Below are 15649 nucleotides of genomic sequence, written 5' to 3' on the forward strand. Positions count from 1 at the left end.
TCTGGCTCCACAGTTGTGGAATTCCATCCCACTGGAAGCCAGACGAGAGGTAGGTTTTTTTTAATCTTTTCATTGTTTGATTAAATCTGGTTCTTTCAGATGGCTTTTATAATGTAAGAAATACAGATTTGATGAATTGTATTTGAATTTTCTGCATGATCTGATAATTGTTAGTGAAAATGTTTTATGAATTTTTAGCTGTTTTTATTATATATTTTTGTTGTGTATTGGATTAATGTTAATTTGTATAGTCATTGGTTTGTTGCAAAACACCCCCCCACACACACACACACCCCTCCCACACACACACACCCACCCACTTTGGGCAGAGTTTATTTGGAAAAGTGGGATTAATTGTATGTAAATAAATATTGGCCACCTATCTAATATCTCCATTGAGGACATTTCAAAGGCTGTAACATGGAGTTCAGTCCACATAGGTCAAATCTGATTGTCTAGACTGGTCTCCTTTCGGGTTGCTAAGTTGGTTTTTTTTTGGGGGGGGGGGGGTGTTGTTTTTTTGTTTAAGGAATGGAGCCCGCCCTACTGGTGTCCATTTTACAGATTTTAGGTTGTCTTCCTTGTTTAATTTTAAACAGTAAAATAAAAAGAGGTTCCTCCCAACAAAATCCAAATTTTGTGCCTATTGACATATCTCACCCTTTTGTTTAAGACAACCTTTAACTAGGAAGTCGCATGTATGAGACTGATTTGCTTGTCTTGAGAGAAAGTGAAGTGGCTTATGTGTAATAGATGTTCTCTGAAGACAATAGATCACCAGTGAAACCCTCCTATCTCCCTTTTGTAAGTGACCATCTCCCTCTCATCACTGCTGTGCTCGGTAACTGAAGACAGCTGCAGGGCTGCTGCTGAGTGGGAGCACCTTTCATGAGTGGTAAAGACCTTAGTATTTGTCATGGATGTTTTGTAGCTGATTGCTGTCTCACCTGAAATTTTTCCACTTCTTCTATTTAAATATATGGAGGAGCAGGGATGCAATGCTAGAGATCATATGTCCTAACTCTTTCACTGGTCAAATACTTCCAGATAGGAAGGAGGGATGAACAATTCAGAGCTAGAGAAACCTAGATATGTTAAAAACATACAAATATATTGTAAAATATATATTTTCAAAAAAACCATTGGTTCAAAGTAAGTTTCTTTCTTACTATACCTCCACCTCAAAGATTAAAAGGATAGCGATTTACTTTAACTCTTTGTGGTAATAAAATGACTTGTATTAGTAAAATTATTTTCTCCTGTGTTCTAACAGCAAGCCTGGGCCACTGATGATGTTGCACAGATCTATGATAAATGTATCACGGAACTGGAGCAGCACCTTCATGCTATTCCACCCACCTTGGCCATGAACCCACAAGCCCAGGCTCTACGCAGCTTGCTGGAGGCAGTTGTGCTGGCTCGCAACTCCCGGGATGCCATTGCAGCACTTGGCCTGCTTCAAAAGGTTAGTGCAAGTACTATAAATTTCAGGTTGCTGCCAGTACACAAAGATTTAGCTTCAGGACTCAAATGTGGTTTGTTTGGCTCTTTTTAAGTTACTGTTGTAAGATGTAGTTTCTTCACATTTGGGAGTGCTTTGAGCTTTCAATGTTGACAAGCAAAAGAAATATTTTCCTAACTTGTAACAGATGGACTCAGGACCAATGGGTATAGTGTACTCCTGATAGCAGTTGGAGACAGATCAGATTTCAATCTGATGTCAGCCCTAGTACATATACCCTTGCAGGAAGTGCGGTTCTTCAGTATTTTCTGTCTCCATAGCAGTTCGGGACTCTCTGCATGCTAGCACAGCATTAGAGTAATTTAGCAAAGAAAACAAAAAGAAGAAATCTTACCTCTACAGACGAGCCCCGCTCTCCTGCGGTGACACCCATTGGGTCCCTCCCCCAGTTGAGAATTCCCTAGGTGATTTCCGCGATCCTTTGGCGGTAAGCCTCGGATGGCGGCCGACCCTCGGCGGGGACCTAGCCCCTGACATTGGGTGAGGCTGAGAGGCAGCAGGTGCAACTTCGAGCGAGGCGGTGAAGGTATTTACCCTCTCCCCCTGCAGTTTGAGACCGGGAAACGCCGAGACAAGGTAAGGTAGAAATCTATTTAAAGTCTCCAGTCTCCGAAGCTCAAGGAGTCGCACAGGTCGCTAGCCGGGACCAGTGCCACCAGGTTGATCTGTCCTAGCAGGGCTAGACCCCAGTCAGATCCGAGGGTCCTCCCACGTGGAGACCCTCCGAGATGGTCGCCATATTGTCCGTGTGGTTACCGTCAGCATTTTAATCTGTTCGCCGCACTGTCCGCCGTCCCAATCCGTGTGCACAAATACCTTGTGCACTCAACATCGTGCGCCCAAGTATCATGTGCACAAGCAATGCACATAGCCACGCGCTTACTGTGCCGGGCACGTAACTTCGATCTGTGCGCACAACAGCGCGCACATCTCCCTGAGCGCATACCAATCCTACGCGCACAACTTCGTCGCACCGGAGCGCATAACTGTATTTTACGCGCACAACCCATGGCACCACCGGAAAAGAAGTTCAAGGCTCAGGGCCTTTGCCCAGCATGCCACATTAGAGCTGCACAGCATGAGGAGGCCATGGCCCTGTGTATACAGTGCAAGGAGGCCCGGGGGGATCCAGCCCATGGCCATCCCCAGCCAGTACCGGGTTACAGCTTCTCGAACAGTACGCAGGACCTAGCGTCTCCCAGCGGGACCATCCCTCAAATGGGGCTCCCCAGGGACACTCAGCGCCTCTTAATTTAGACCCAGCATCTATCTCCTGGGTGGAATTCCTCAAAGGCGTGCATACCTTCGTCCACATGCAACCAGGGCCTCCGATAATATGGCCACAACCTCTGCCAGAGGACCTCAACATCCCGGGACCCTCTATGCCCATGGAAGCGATTCCAACGCCCAGAAGCCCCACCTTCGGGGACACGGACAACTCAGATGAGGAATCAGAACCCCTGGAGGAAGGGGAACTCCCTCCGGGGACAGAGCCTCACCGAACCATGAGGCGCTTCAAGGACCAGCTTCCAGACCTGGTTACTCACAGCTTGAAAAAGCTCGCTATCCTGGGCACAAGTGCCTCGGGGGAACCTAAGACGAATCTCCTACTAGAGGGACTCCGTCAGACCTCCCATCATTTCCCACTATTACAAGCCGTCCAGCAGCTAATTGACCTGGAATGTGATGCTCCGGAGACTACGTTCAAAGGGGGGCATGCCCTGGCAGCCATGTACCCGCTGGACCCAGCTGCCAAAGATCTCCTGGCATGTCCAAAAGTGGATGCCATGGTCTGCGCGGATTCGAAGCGCACTACTATCCCAGTAGAGGGAGGAGCAGCATTCAAGGACGCTCAGGACAGATGTCTGGAATCCATCCTCAGTCTTTTGACATCTCAGCTATGTCTCTACAGATCGCAGCCTGCTGTGCCATGGTGACATGCGCCTGCTTATCACAAGACCAGGAACAACACTCCTCGGGATGCCCTGGAACCAGCAGTATCATTCCTCACGGATTACGCTTCTGATCTGGTGCGCACCGCAGCTAGAGTGTCATCAGCCGTGGCAGCCAGAAGACAACTCTGGCTCCGAAGCTGGTCAGCTGACGCATCCTCCAAAACGAGACTCACAAGGATGCCCTTCAAGGGAACCATCCTGTTCGGAAGTGAACTAGAGAAACTAGCCAACAAATGGGGCGAATCCCCACTGCCGCGTCTACCAGAGGACAGGAATAAGAGAAACCAGCGACCCTTCCCCCGAACTTCCAGGGGCAGAGGATCACGGCGCTTCAACCCATACAGAAGCACATATCAAGCGGCTCGCCCCACAGGCAGGAACCAGTCCTTTCGGAACAAGCACAACAAAAGAGGAGCCAGCTTGGGCCCTGGCCCCAGCCGACCCATCCAAAGGAAGAAGCCATAGGGGACAGACTTGCCCTAATCTACCAAAGATGGGTCGAAATAACTTCAGACAAATGGGTCCTAGCCATCATTCGAGAGGGATATTATTTGGATTTCCACCACCTCCCTCCAGACAAGTTTGTGGAATCCCCCCTGCCACGACCCTTCCAAGATGATGGCAGCCTTAGAGGCTATAACACCGGTGCCCACACAACAAATAAATACTGGACATTATTCCATCTATTTTATCGTTCCCAAGAAAGAAGGAAAGTTCAGGCCCATCCTGGACCTCAAGTCTGTCAACTGCCACCTGAAGATTCCTCGCTTCCACATGGAAACCTTATGCTCAGTAATTAGGGCGATACACCTGAGAGAGATCCTCACATCCCTGGATCTGTCGGTAGCCTACCTACACATTCCGATCCATCAAGAGCATCAGCGTTTTCTATGCTTCACGATCCTGGACCGTCACTACCAGTTCCAGGCACTACCATTCGGGTTAGCCACAGCATGCCAGACATTCACCAAGATCATGGTGGTAGTAGCAGCAACACTGAGGAAGGAAGGAATCCTCATACACCCTTAACTAGACGATTAGCTGATCAGGGCGAAATCCCCAGAGGAAAGCCACCAGGCAGCCAACAGTCAAAACTCTACTGGTGAGCCTTGGGTGGGTGGTCAACACAAACAAGAGCTGTCTGCAGTCCGGTTCGACACCAAACAAGACAAGGTTATCCTGACACCGACGAGATCAAAACTAATGACCCAGTTGCGAACCCTGTTGAGCGAGCTTCGCCCCATGGCATGGGACTACCTCCAAGTCCTCTGCCTCATGGCATCCACACTGGAAGTAGTGCCATGGGCAAGAGCTCACATGAGACCCCTACAGCGCTCACTACTATCACGATGGAATCCGCTGTCCCAGAACTACACCGTAAGTCTTCAGCTCCCGGACAAAGTTCGTATCAAACTACAAAGGAGGCTACAAGAAGGCCATCTGAGCCAGGGAGTGAGACTATCTTCACCAACCTGGATCCTGCTCACCACAGACGCCAGCCTACAAGGATGGGGAGCACACTGCCAAGAGCTAACCGCGCAGGGGCAATGGAACAAAGAAGAGTCGGGATGGAACATCAATCGCCTAGAAGCCTGAGCAGTCAGAGTAGCCTGCCTACGGTTCGGTCACAGACTCCGAAACAAATCAGTCAGAGTAATGTCGGACAACGCCACAGTAGTGGCCTACATCAACCGTCAGGGAGGAACCAGAAGCCAAAAAGTGTCTCTGGAAATAGACCCCCTAATGTCATGGGCGGAAGCGAACCTTCAAGAGAGCTCGGCTGTCCACATCACCGGGAAAGACAACGTCGCTGTGGATTACCTCTGCAGAAAAAGTCTAGACCCAAGAGAATGGAGGCTGTCGACCACAGCATTTCAATTGATAGTAAACAGTTGGGGAACACCAACCATGGACCTCCTGGCAAACCGGTTCAACGCCCAAGTGCCCAACTTCTTCAGCCGCAGGCGGGAACCCCAATCCCAGGGAATCGATACCCTGGTACAGACCTGGCCACAGGAAACTCTTATACGCCTTCCCACCGTGGCCCCTATTGGGCGTAATCATCCACAAGATAGAACACCACAAGGGACCAGTACTTCTAGTGGCCCCAGACTGGCCAAGAAGACTGTGGTATGCAGACATGTGAAGGCTGCTGACAGGGAGCCCCCTCCTACTACCTCCATACAGAGACCTGCTCCAACAAGGACTGATCCTCCACGAGGATCCAGCTCTATTCTCTTATGGTCTGCCCATTGAGAGGACTCTCCTGAGGAAGAGCGGATACTCGGGGGCAGTAATTGACACCCTGCTCAGAGCACACAAGTTCTTCACATCCCTAAAATACATAAGGATTTGGAGAGTATTCGAAGCCTGGTGTGAGGACAGCAACATCGTTCTACCTCAGTCAAAATTCCTGCGATTTTGGAATTCCTGCGGAACGGACTACAGAAGGGATTCTCTCTCAACTCCAGCAAGGTAAAGTTAGCCGCGTTGTCATGCTAGGGAACCAAGAGCGAGAGCAGCAGCATAGCCTCTCACCCAGATGTCTCCCGCTTTCTGAAAGGAGTCAAGCAGATCCGACCACCCCTAAAGTGGCCAGTGCCTCTTTGGAACCTCAACCTGGTCCTAGATTTCTTAGCAGGAGCCTCCTTCAGACCTCTTCGCGGCCTGTCTCTCCAACTAAGACTCATCCCGGGAACCATCCAGTTACGCACGGTCTCGTCCTTCCTCCCCAAAGTGGTTTCTCACTTCCATCTCGACCAAACCATCTCGCTACCATCGCCAGATGAGCATAAGAATTCGGAAGAGTCTTACAGTCTACGCCACCTCAACTTCAACAGCCTCCTAGTCTGATATCTGGAAAGGTCGGAATCCATACGAAAGATGGACCATCTATTCGTCCTTCACAGTGGGAAGAAACAAGGGGAAGCGGCCTCGCGAGCAACCATAGCCCGCTGGATCAAAGAAGTCATCAAGGCAGCCTACGTAGAAGCAGGCAAGGCACCGACTTTACAAGTCAAGGCCCATTCCACTAGAGCCCAGGCAGTATCCTGGGCGGAAACCAAGATGCTGTCACCCACCGAGATCTGTGGGGCGGCGACATGGTCCTCCATTCACACCTTCTCCAGATTTTACTGCCTGGATGTTCAGGCTCGAGAGGACACAGCATTTGCAAGGGCAGTACTAAGTGGGTCATGGGCAGCCTCCCAGCCGGTTTGGGAGTAGCTCTTATACATCCCATTGGTCCTGAGTCCACCTGCTACACGCTAGGAAATGGAGAAATTACTTACCTGATAATTTCGTTTTCCTTAGTGTAGACAGATGAACTCAGCATCCTACCCACGGCTGCCATTATTCATGGAATCCTAGAGTGACATTCCCGAGAGTGAGTGATTCACGGCTAAGCTATGCTTTCCTCCAGCTAGGACACCCATCCTACCGGGTGTCAACGTTTCTTGGTTGAGGGCACTGGCGGTCTCCAGCTATAACCAATTCACCCAGTTCAAATTAATCAAGTTAACCAAGTTATCAAGTTAATCAAGTTATTCAAATTATTCAGTCATACATATATCCACAATTGCTTTTCGAGGAGAATACTGAAGAACTGCACTTCCTGCAGGGGTATATGTATTAGGGCTGACGTCAGATTGAAATCTGATCTGTCTCCAACTGCTATCAGGAGTACACTATAGTACACTATACCCATTGGTCCTGAGTCCATCTGTCTACACTAAGGAAAACGAAATGATCAGGTAAGTAATTTCTCCATTTCTCTAAGATATATTCTTGTCAGTTTGAATCAATTGGATACACTGATATCATTTGTGACAAACTGCAAAAAAGCAGATAAGGGAGCAATATATTGATGTAGCTCAAATGAAATTTGCAACTTCATTCAGCTTGTAAAATCCTCTATGATCTTTTAGATACCCTATCATGTTAACTATTCATCTTTTTCAGTCTTGGTTTGGGATGACTTATCTGTTTTTCTTTAGGCTGTTGAAGGGTTACTGGATGCAACCAGTGGTGCTGATGCTGATCTCCTGCTCCGTTACCGCGAATGTCATCTTCTGGTGCTAAAAGCTCTACAGGATGGCCGTGCCTATGGATCTCCATGGTGCAACAAACAAATCACCAGGTCAGTGAAGGCTTTGGGGGAGGGCCCACAAGGAGGAAACTAGGAACAATGTACAATAGCTTCATCTTTTCCCCATAAACGTTTTACATAGTACAAAAATATTGCAGTCACTTTAGCACTAGTGACTGAAAAAGCATTCATAACTATTCATAGCCATTCAAAAATTTTTATTATCCCAGGACAAGCAGGATGCTAGTCCTCACATATGGGTGACATCAGTAATGGAGCCCTATGTACGGAAAACTTCTTTAAAAGTTTCTATGAAACTTTTGAATGGCACCGGAGTGCCTACTGAGCATGCCCAGCATGCTATGATATTCCCTGCCACAGGGGTCTCTCTTCAGTCTTCTTTTTTCCGCGAAGCGGTTAGCCTCGCGGTTTGATTGGAGTCTGAGGTGATTTTTCATCTCCAAAAAAATCGGAAAATTTCGACAAATTTATATCACAAAAGGGGATTTTTTCCCATTTGTTACTGGCTGGTAACTTTTTTCCTTTTCGATTCCCGGCTGGGAACGATAAAATTCGGGCTTCGCATCGACGGCCGTCCGGCGCCATGGCCTCCGGGTTTAAAAAGTGCCCGAATTGTAATAGAACAATGTCTATTACCGATCCGCATGGTGAGTGTGTTCTTTGCCTAGGCAAGGATCACAACATCCAGGCGTGTTCATCCTGTGCTGAAATGACCACAAAGGGTCGGCGCCTAAGGGCAGAAAGGATGGAGCAGCTTTTTTCAGTCCAGCTGCTTCCAAGACCGTCAACTTCGGCCCAGTCTTCGCCATCGGCCTCGATTCGGAAACTACTATTAAAAAAGAAACTTCCGGCTGCGGGGGACGCTTCCACTCCATCCCCGTCGATTTCATCGAAGGCATCCACTTCAGGAAGCGACAAACAGCCTGAGAAGCATCGCCATCGACATCGACGGCGGAGAGAGTCGGTGTCCGGAGACACTATCACAGGTACGGGCTCTCCAGCTAAGAAAACCCGGACGGAAGCAGAGGCTCCAAGGCCTACTGACTGGCGATCCCCACCGATATCGGTGCCGGGTTCCGAACCTCCTCAGGGCCCTGAGGAGGAATCGGCATCGCCAACACCGCCTCCCTCCACAGCTGCTCTGTTTTCACCAGCTGTGCGAGTGAAACTTGATGCGCTCATTCGTCAAGCTGTGCAACAGGCTCTTCGAGACGCAATTCCGCCATCGATGCCGATTCCACAACCATCGATGCCCATCTCCGCACCAACGATTCCGGGGTCATCGATGCCGCGGGAACCGACATCGATTCCAACCCCGGTGCATTCACCGTTACCTCGTACGCCTCCTCTGATTCCGTCTTCGGTGCCACCGATGCCCATTGCCAGTGCCCTCACCAGGAAGGCCGATGCCAACACCGGTTCCTCGGGAGGATGTCCCCATTTTGCACCCAGTTTTCAGCAAATTGGACACACTACTGGGAATCCTGACAAGGCAAGCACCGCAGGATCCACTTCCAGGCCCTTCAGGGGTGCCAAGGCCCCCTAGGCCACATTCGCCTGTAAGACCGTCAGTTCCTTATCCCAAGCCACAGCAGGAACCGGATGATTCCAATTCAGAATACTCTTCGGAAGAAGATTTATTCTCAGAACCATCTCCAACTGAGGATCACAGAAAGTCTCCACCGGAAGATCTTTCCTTCACAAACTTTGTTAGGGAAATGGCTGATACCATTCCATTCCCTATACAAACAGAGGTGGATCAGAGACAAAAGACTTTGGAAGTTTTACAGTTTGTAGACCCTCCAAGGAGATGTTGGCAATCCCAGTTCATGAAGTCTTACAGGAACTTCAACACAGAATCTGGGAGCATCCAAGTTCTGTCTCACCGGTTAATAAAAGAGCTGAGGCCACGTACTTAGTACAGCAACCCCGGGATTCCAAAGACCACAACTACCCCACCAGTCAGTGGTGGTAGAATCCGCCCAAAAGAAGGCGAAGAGACAGAAATCTCATGCTTCAGTGCCGCCTGGGAAGGACAGTAGGTTGTAGACAACCTAGGCAGAAAAGTTTTTCCAGGGTTCCATGCTGGTATCAAAAATTACATCTTACCAGCTGTACAATGAACCAATACCAAAGGAACCTTTGGAAACAGGTTCAAGAGCTTTCTCTGACCCTACCGGATCAATACCAAGAGGCATTTCAAGCACTGGTACATAAAGGCCTTGACTCGGGGGAAACACGAAGTCAGGGCCACTTACGACTGTTTTGAGACAGCATCAAGGTTGTCCGCATCGGCTATAGCTGCACGACGATGGGCATGGCTGAAGGCATCGGATCTTCGCCCAGAAGTCCAAGATCATTTGTCTGATCTACCATGCTTGGGGGATAATCTCTTCGGAGACAAGATAAAGGAAGCGGGTAGCGACGCTTAAGGACCACTCAGAGACTTGAAGCAATTGTCGTCTCAGCCTCAGGAGTCGCAGGCCTCTTCTAGAAAGTTTCCAAGAAGAGACACTCGAAAGCCTTACTATCGCCAACGAAGATACTACCCCCCCAGCAGGTAGACAGAGGCCTAGCCGCCCAGCACAGCGCCAGCAGCCTAGGCAAAGGCAGCCGAGGCCTCAGCCGCCTCCACAAACAACGGCCACGTCTGGTTTCTGAACATCCCCAGAGAGCAGCAGCATAAATCCGTTCCCCGAAAACACCTGTTAGGAGGCCGCATTCAACACTTCCTCAGCAATTGGGCCTCCATCAACCACCGACCAGTGGGTGTTATCCATCACGACTCACGGTTACAGGTTGGATTTCTCAACTACCCCTGTAGAGAAACCACCACTTCACTCTCATTCAATAAATCAACACTCCATAATTCTTCAAACAGAATTATCCACCCTTCTGAGAGCCAGGGCCATAGAACCAGTTCCTGGTCCTCAAAAGGGCAGAGGATTCTACTCCCGATATTTCCTCATTCCAAAGAAAACAGGAGGCCTTCGTCCTATCCTAGACCTCAGGAACCTCAACAAATTTCTCAAGAAAGAAAAATTCAGAATGGTATCCCTAGGCTCCATTCTGCCTCTTCTTCAAAGGGGAGATTGGCTCTGCTCTCTGGATCTTCAAGATGCCTACGCTCACATCCCCATCTATCCTCCTCATCGTCAATACCTGCGATTTCGGGTACTAGATCAACATTTTCAATACAGAGTGCTGCCATTCGGACTCGCATCAGCACCCAGAGTATTCACAAAATGCATGGCTGCAGCAGTGGCACACCTACACAAACAAAAGGTGCACGTGTTTCCTTATCTAGACGATTGGCTCATCAGAAGTCATTCAAAAGAAGGTGCTGTCGCGTCCCTCAAGCTCACCATCCAAGTCCTTCATTCTTTGGGGTTTCTCATCAATTACCAGAAATCCCATCTGTCACCAACTCATCTACTACAGTTTATAGGGGCAGAGCTCAACACTACGCTAGCGACCGCTTTTCTACCAAGAGACCGTGCTCAGACACTTGTCCTCTTAACTCACGATCTCCGCAACCGATTCAAGGTGACGGCTCACCAGTGCCTCATTCTTCTAGGGCACATGGCTTCCACGGTTCATGTGACTCCCATGGCCAGACTGACCATGCGACTTCTACAATGGACACTCAAAACACAGTGGATACAAGCCACTCAACCAATGTCCACTCCTATTTACATCACACCAGAGCTCAAGGCCGCACTTCTCTGGTGGACGCTAATGCCCAACTTGCTCAAGGTTTACCTTTTCAGCAACCTGTGCCACAAGTGACATTGACTACAGATGCATCCACCTTAGGATGGGGAGCGCATATTGGTCATCTAAAGACACAGGGCAAGTGGACACGACTCGAAACCACTTTTCAGATAAACTTCCTAGAGCTTCGAGCTATACGCTATGCGCTGCATGCATTCAAAGACTTGCCTATCACACAAGACTGTCTTAATCCAGACGGACAACACAGTAGCAATGTGGTACATCAACAAACAAGGAGGGACAGGTTCGTACCTCCTTTGTCAAGAAGCAGCGGCCAAATCTGGGACTGGGCCCTGACACATGCAATTCTTCTACGGGCTACCTACCTAGCGGGCATCCACAACACAGTGGCGGATCGCCTCAGTCGTCAGTTCCAACCGCACGAGTGGTCTTTGGATCCAACAATAGCGTCCAAGATCTTCCAGCGCTGGGGGCAACCGACGATAGATCTCTTTGCATCCCAGCTCAACTACAAGATGAACAATTACTGCTCTCTACTCCAACAGCAGAACAGCCTACCAAGGGACGCATTTGCTCGCCATTGGAACTCCGGCCTGTTATACGCGTATCCTCCGATACCACTTATAACCAAAACACTAGTGAAGCTACAACAGGACAAGGGAACTATGATACTCATAGCCCCATATTGGCCTCGACAAGTATGGTTCCCCACACTGCTAGATCTATCAGTCAGGGATCCGATTCGCCTGGGAGTAGCTCCCAATCTCATAACTCAGGAACAGGGTCAGTTGCGCCATCCCAACCTCAGTCCCTATCCCTGACAGCATGGATGTTGAAAGTTTGATCTTACAGCCTCTCAACCTTCCATCCACCTTATCTCAGGTACTATAGCTGCACGTAAACCTTCCACTAGAAAGAATTATTCCTACAAATGGAAACGGTTTACGCTGTGGTGCACTCAGAAAGATTTAGATCCTTTCACTTGCCCCCACTACCTCGCTACTAGATTACCTTTACCATCTCTCAGACTCTGGTCTTAAGACATCGTCTGTAAGGGTACACTTAAGTGCAATCTCAGCTTATCATACCAAGCTGGGAGATGCATCTATCTCCACACAGCCTCTCGTCAGTAAATTCATGAGAGGCCTAACTCACCATTAAACCTCCAGTTCATTCCCCAAGCATACAATGGATCTGAACGTAGTACTCACTAGACTTATGCGTTCTCCTTTTGAACCCATAAATACTTGTGACCTTAAATACCTTACTTGGAAAACGGTTTTCCTTATAGCCATTACATCAGCTAGAAGGGTCAGTGAATTACAAGCACTAGTCACATACGAACCTTTTACAAAGTTCCTCCATGACAGGGTAGTCCTCCGGACACATCCAAAATTCCTTCCTAAGGTTGTCACGGAATTTCACTTGAACCAATCGATAGTTTTACCTACATTCTTTCCTAGGCCTCACTCTCACCAAGGAGAAAGAACCTTACACACTTTGGACTGTAAGCGTGCACTCTCCTTCTATTTAAACCGCACTACAGCCCAAAGAAAATCCAGTCAGCTGTTTGTATCTATGATCCAAACAAACCAGGTAAAGCAGTGGGTAAGCATACTCTGTCCAAAATGGCTAGCAGATTGCATACAATTTTGTTATGAGAAAGCAGGCCTTACTCTTCAAGGGCGAGTAACGCACACTCAATCAGAGCAATGTCAGCCCTCAGTGGCAACACCTTCGCTCTGTGCCTATTCTGGACATTTGTTAAAGCAGCAACATGGAGTTCTCTTCACACCTTTGCAGCTCACTACTGCTGAGACAAAGAAGGAAGACAAGATTCAGCCTATGGACAATCAGTCTTAAAGAACTTGTTTCCAGTGTAACCCCAACTCCTTCTACATCCAACCTGCTTGTGATTTCGGCTTGATTCATTTCAATAATAATACCTTACGGTCACTTCAGCACAAAATGACTCAGCCTCTAGCTTGCTAATCACCCATATGTGAGGACTAGCATCCTGCTTGTCCTGGGATAAAGCAAAATTGCTTACCTTGTAATAGGTGTTATCCCAGGACAGCAGGATGTAGTCCTCACGAAACCCACCCGCCACCCCGCGGAGTTGGTACGATACGTTTATTATATTTATTTTTGGCTAACGCTGATTGCTACAAAACAGGACTGAAGAGAGACCCCTGTGGCAGGGAATATCATAGCATGCTGGGCATGCTCAGTAGGCACTCCGGTGCCATTCAAAGTTTCATATAAACTTTTAAAGAAGTTTTCCGTACATAGGGCTCCATTACTGATGTCACCCATATGTGAGGACTACATCCTGCTGTCCTGGGATAACACCTATTACAAGGTAAGCAATTTTGCTTTTCACCATAACTTAGAGGCAGTGGGTCCAAACTGGGGTTATTTTTGCCTATATAAATAGCCCATGTTTATCTAAAAGTTGAGCCATTTAATAATACAATAAATATTTAAGGTTTAGTAGTCAACTTGTGGAAGTCACCTTTTATTTAGCCTGCTGTAAACTTTCCATTTACTGCGTCAGTTGCCTTGTGCATTTATCATCCTGTTAAATTGATGTGTATGTAAGTAATATTGAACTAGATGTGATGTAATGTCTCAAAGCATTCCAAAATTTCTGTACCATTTTTCTCGAGGACAAGCTGGATGTGAATCCTCACACATGGGTGACATCGAATATAGCTTGGCACCGAAAACTTGTCAAAGTTTCTAGAACTTGACTTAATGCATGCTGAGCATGCTCAGAGGTTTATACCATTCATCCACATGGGGTCACCCCCAGTCTCTTCTTTCTGCGGAGCCTGCTGCTTCGTGGTCAAGTGACCCTCACTCTTTTTGGGCCTACTTGGCCTGTGCTGAAAAATTTTTCAATGCATTTTTCTTCATGGGTTTTTTCCTGCCTCCTGCAATTGACGCCGGGTCTCCCTTGGTTTTATCCCTCTAGCTCCCTAGATAGGGTATTCAACTGTTTTTCTGTTTGTTTCTTTTTGTCTCAATAATCCCAGGGCGGTGGTACATTTGGTGCCTTTTACCACTGATTTCGAGATCACATCCCTTTTCTTTGGTCCAGTTATGTCCACCTCTGGTTTTAAGCGATGTTCCCGGTGCACGTGGACTGTATCTATCATGGACCCCAATGATAGATGGGTCCTCTACCTGGGAGCATTGCTTGATGTCTGGGCTTGCAAGTAAGTGCACCCAGATGAACACGAAGGGACTCAAGATCCGACTGGATAAGCTGGAACGCCTCTTCAGGTTGGAGAAGATCAAGCCATTGGCATCGGTATCAAGGGACTACAGAGCTGCACCAATGGACCACCAGGCCATCGACATCGATGGGGCTGTCGATGCCTTCAGCTGATAGGGATGCTGGAGATTGGACATCGTCCAGCTCCTCCAGGCCGAAGATGTTGGGTTCCTTGTCATGGGCCTTAGCACCAAGGAAGACCAAGTCAAGCATTGAGGGAAACTGAAGAAGCGTCAACATTGGTTCCCATTGATCATAGTGCTGAGCTCAGGGATGCACCAGCTTGTGCTGTGATGCCCCTGAAGCAACTCTGTGGTGAGGATAGCCAGTCCTCCAGCAATGCCGGGGGTGCACAACAGACTAATTCGGTTCTGATACCAGCCACCGATCTTTCTCAGTTCTGAAGATCATTTTGTCATACCTCCTCCATCTCAGTCAGTTCTGGTATCTGCAGTGTTTGAGGAGGAGCTTGAGAGGCATGTACAGCTGGCAGTTGCAAGGATGATGCAGAGCAGCACGGCGATACTGCACAATCACTCTTGGAACCACTGCTGGAATCTCTGCATGCACTCATCAGGTGTTACCAACCTCGCTGATGTCTGTTCCCGGGATGCATCAATGCCTGTTGGGCACCGCCACCTCCCCTTGCCAATTCAGTGGTCCTGGCCAGTTCCTTGGTGGAGAAATCTTCACCACAGGCCAGCTGAGCAACCAGAGGCCTGCGGTCCCCCATCCAATTCATTCAGTGGCTGCGCTGCTGGGCAAAGGCCGAGGCACCCCAGGGTCCCATCCCCGGGTTAATGACAATAGGATGAAAGTTACCTATGATACCTGATGAGATGATTCAACAGAGATCAGATGATGCCTCTGATGGTCTCCCCTCAGATCCATCTCCTAACAAGGAGCGAAGGAGGTCCCACCTGAGCATCTCTTCTTCACATGTTTTGTTAGGTTGTCAGGGGAAGGCTGCGGTTCTTTGCAAACCACTCTCCCAGTGTAACCTCAGACCACTGGGTTCTTTCCGACATCCATCACAGGTACCGATTTAA

The 15649-nt window shown here is 48.5% G+C and overlaps 1 protein-coding gene across 1 annotated transcript in view; it reads left to right on the top strand.

The window, feature by feature from the left end:
• The window catches only part of CNOT1 (CCR4-NOT transcription complex subunit 1), a 987642-nt gene that overhangs the window by 812186 nt on the left and 159807 nt on the right, over positions 1 to 15649 (top strand). The window contains 2 exon segments of the mRNA XM_029609242.1: positions 1274 to 1465; positions 7473 to 7615. Coding sequence (XP_029465102.1) covers positions 1274 to 1465; positions 7473 to 7615 — 335 coding nt within the window.

Source organism: Rhinatrema bivittatum, chromosome 7 (assembly GCF_901001135.1).
Source record: "Rhinatrema bivittatum chromosome 7, aRhiBiv1.1, whole genome shotgun sequence".
Classification (NCBI taxonomy): domain Eukaryota; kingdom Metazoa; phylum Chordata; class Amphibia; order Gymnophiona; family Rhinatrematidae; genus Rhinatrema; species Rhinatrema bivittatum.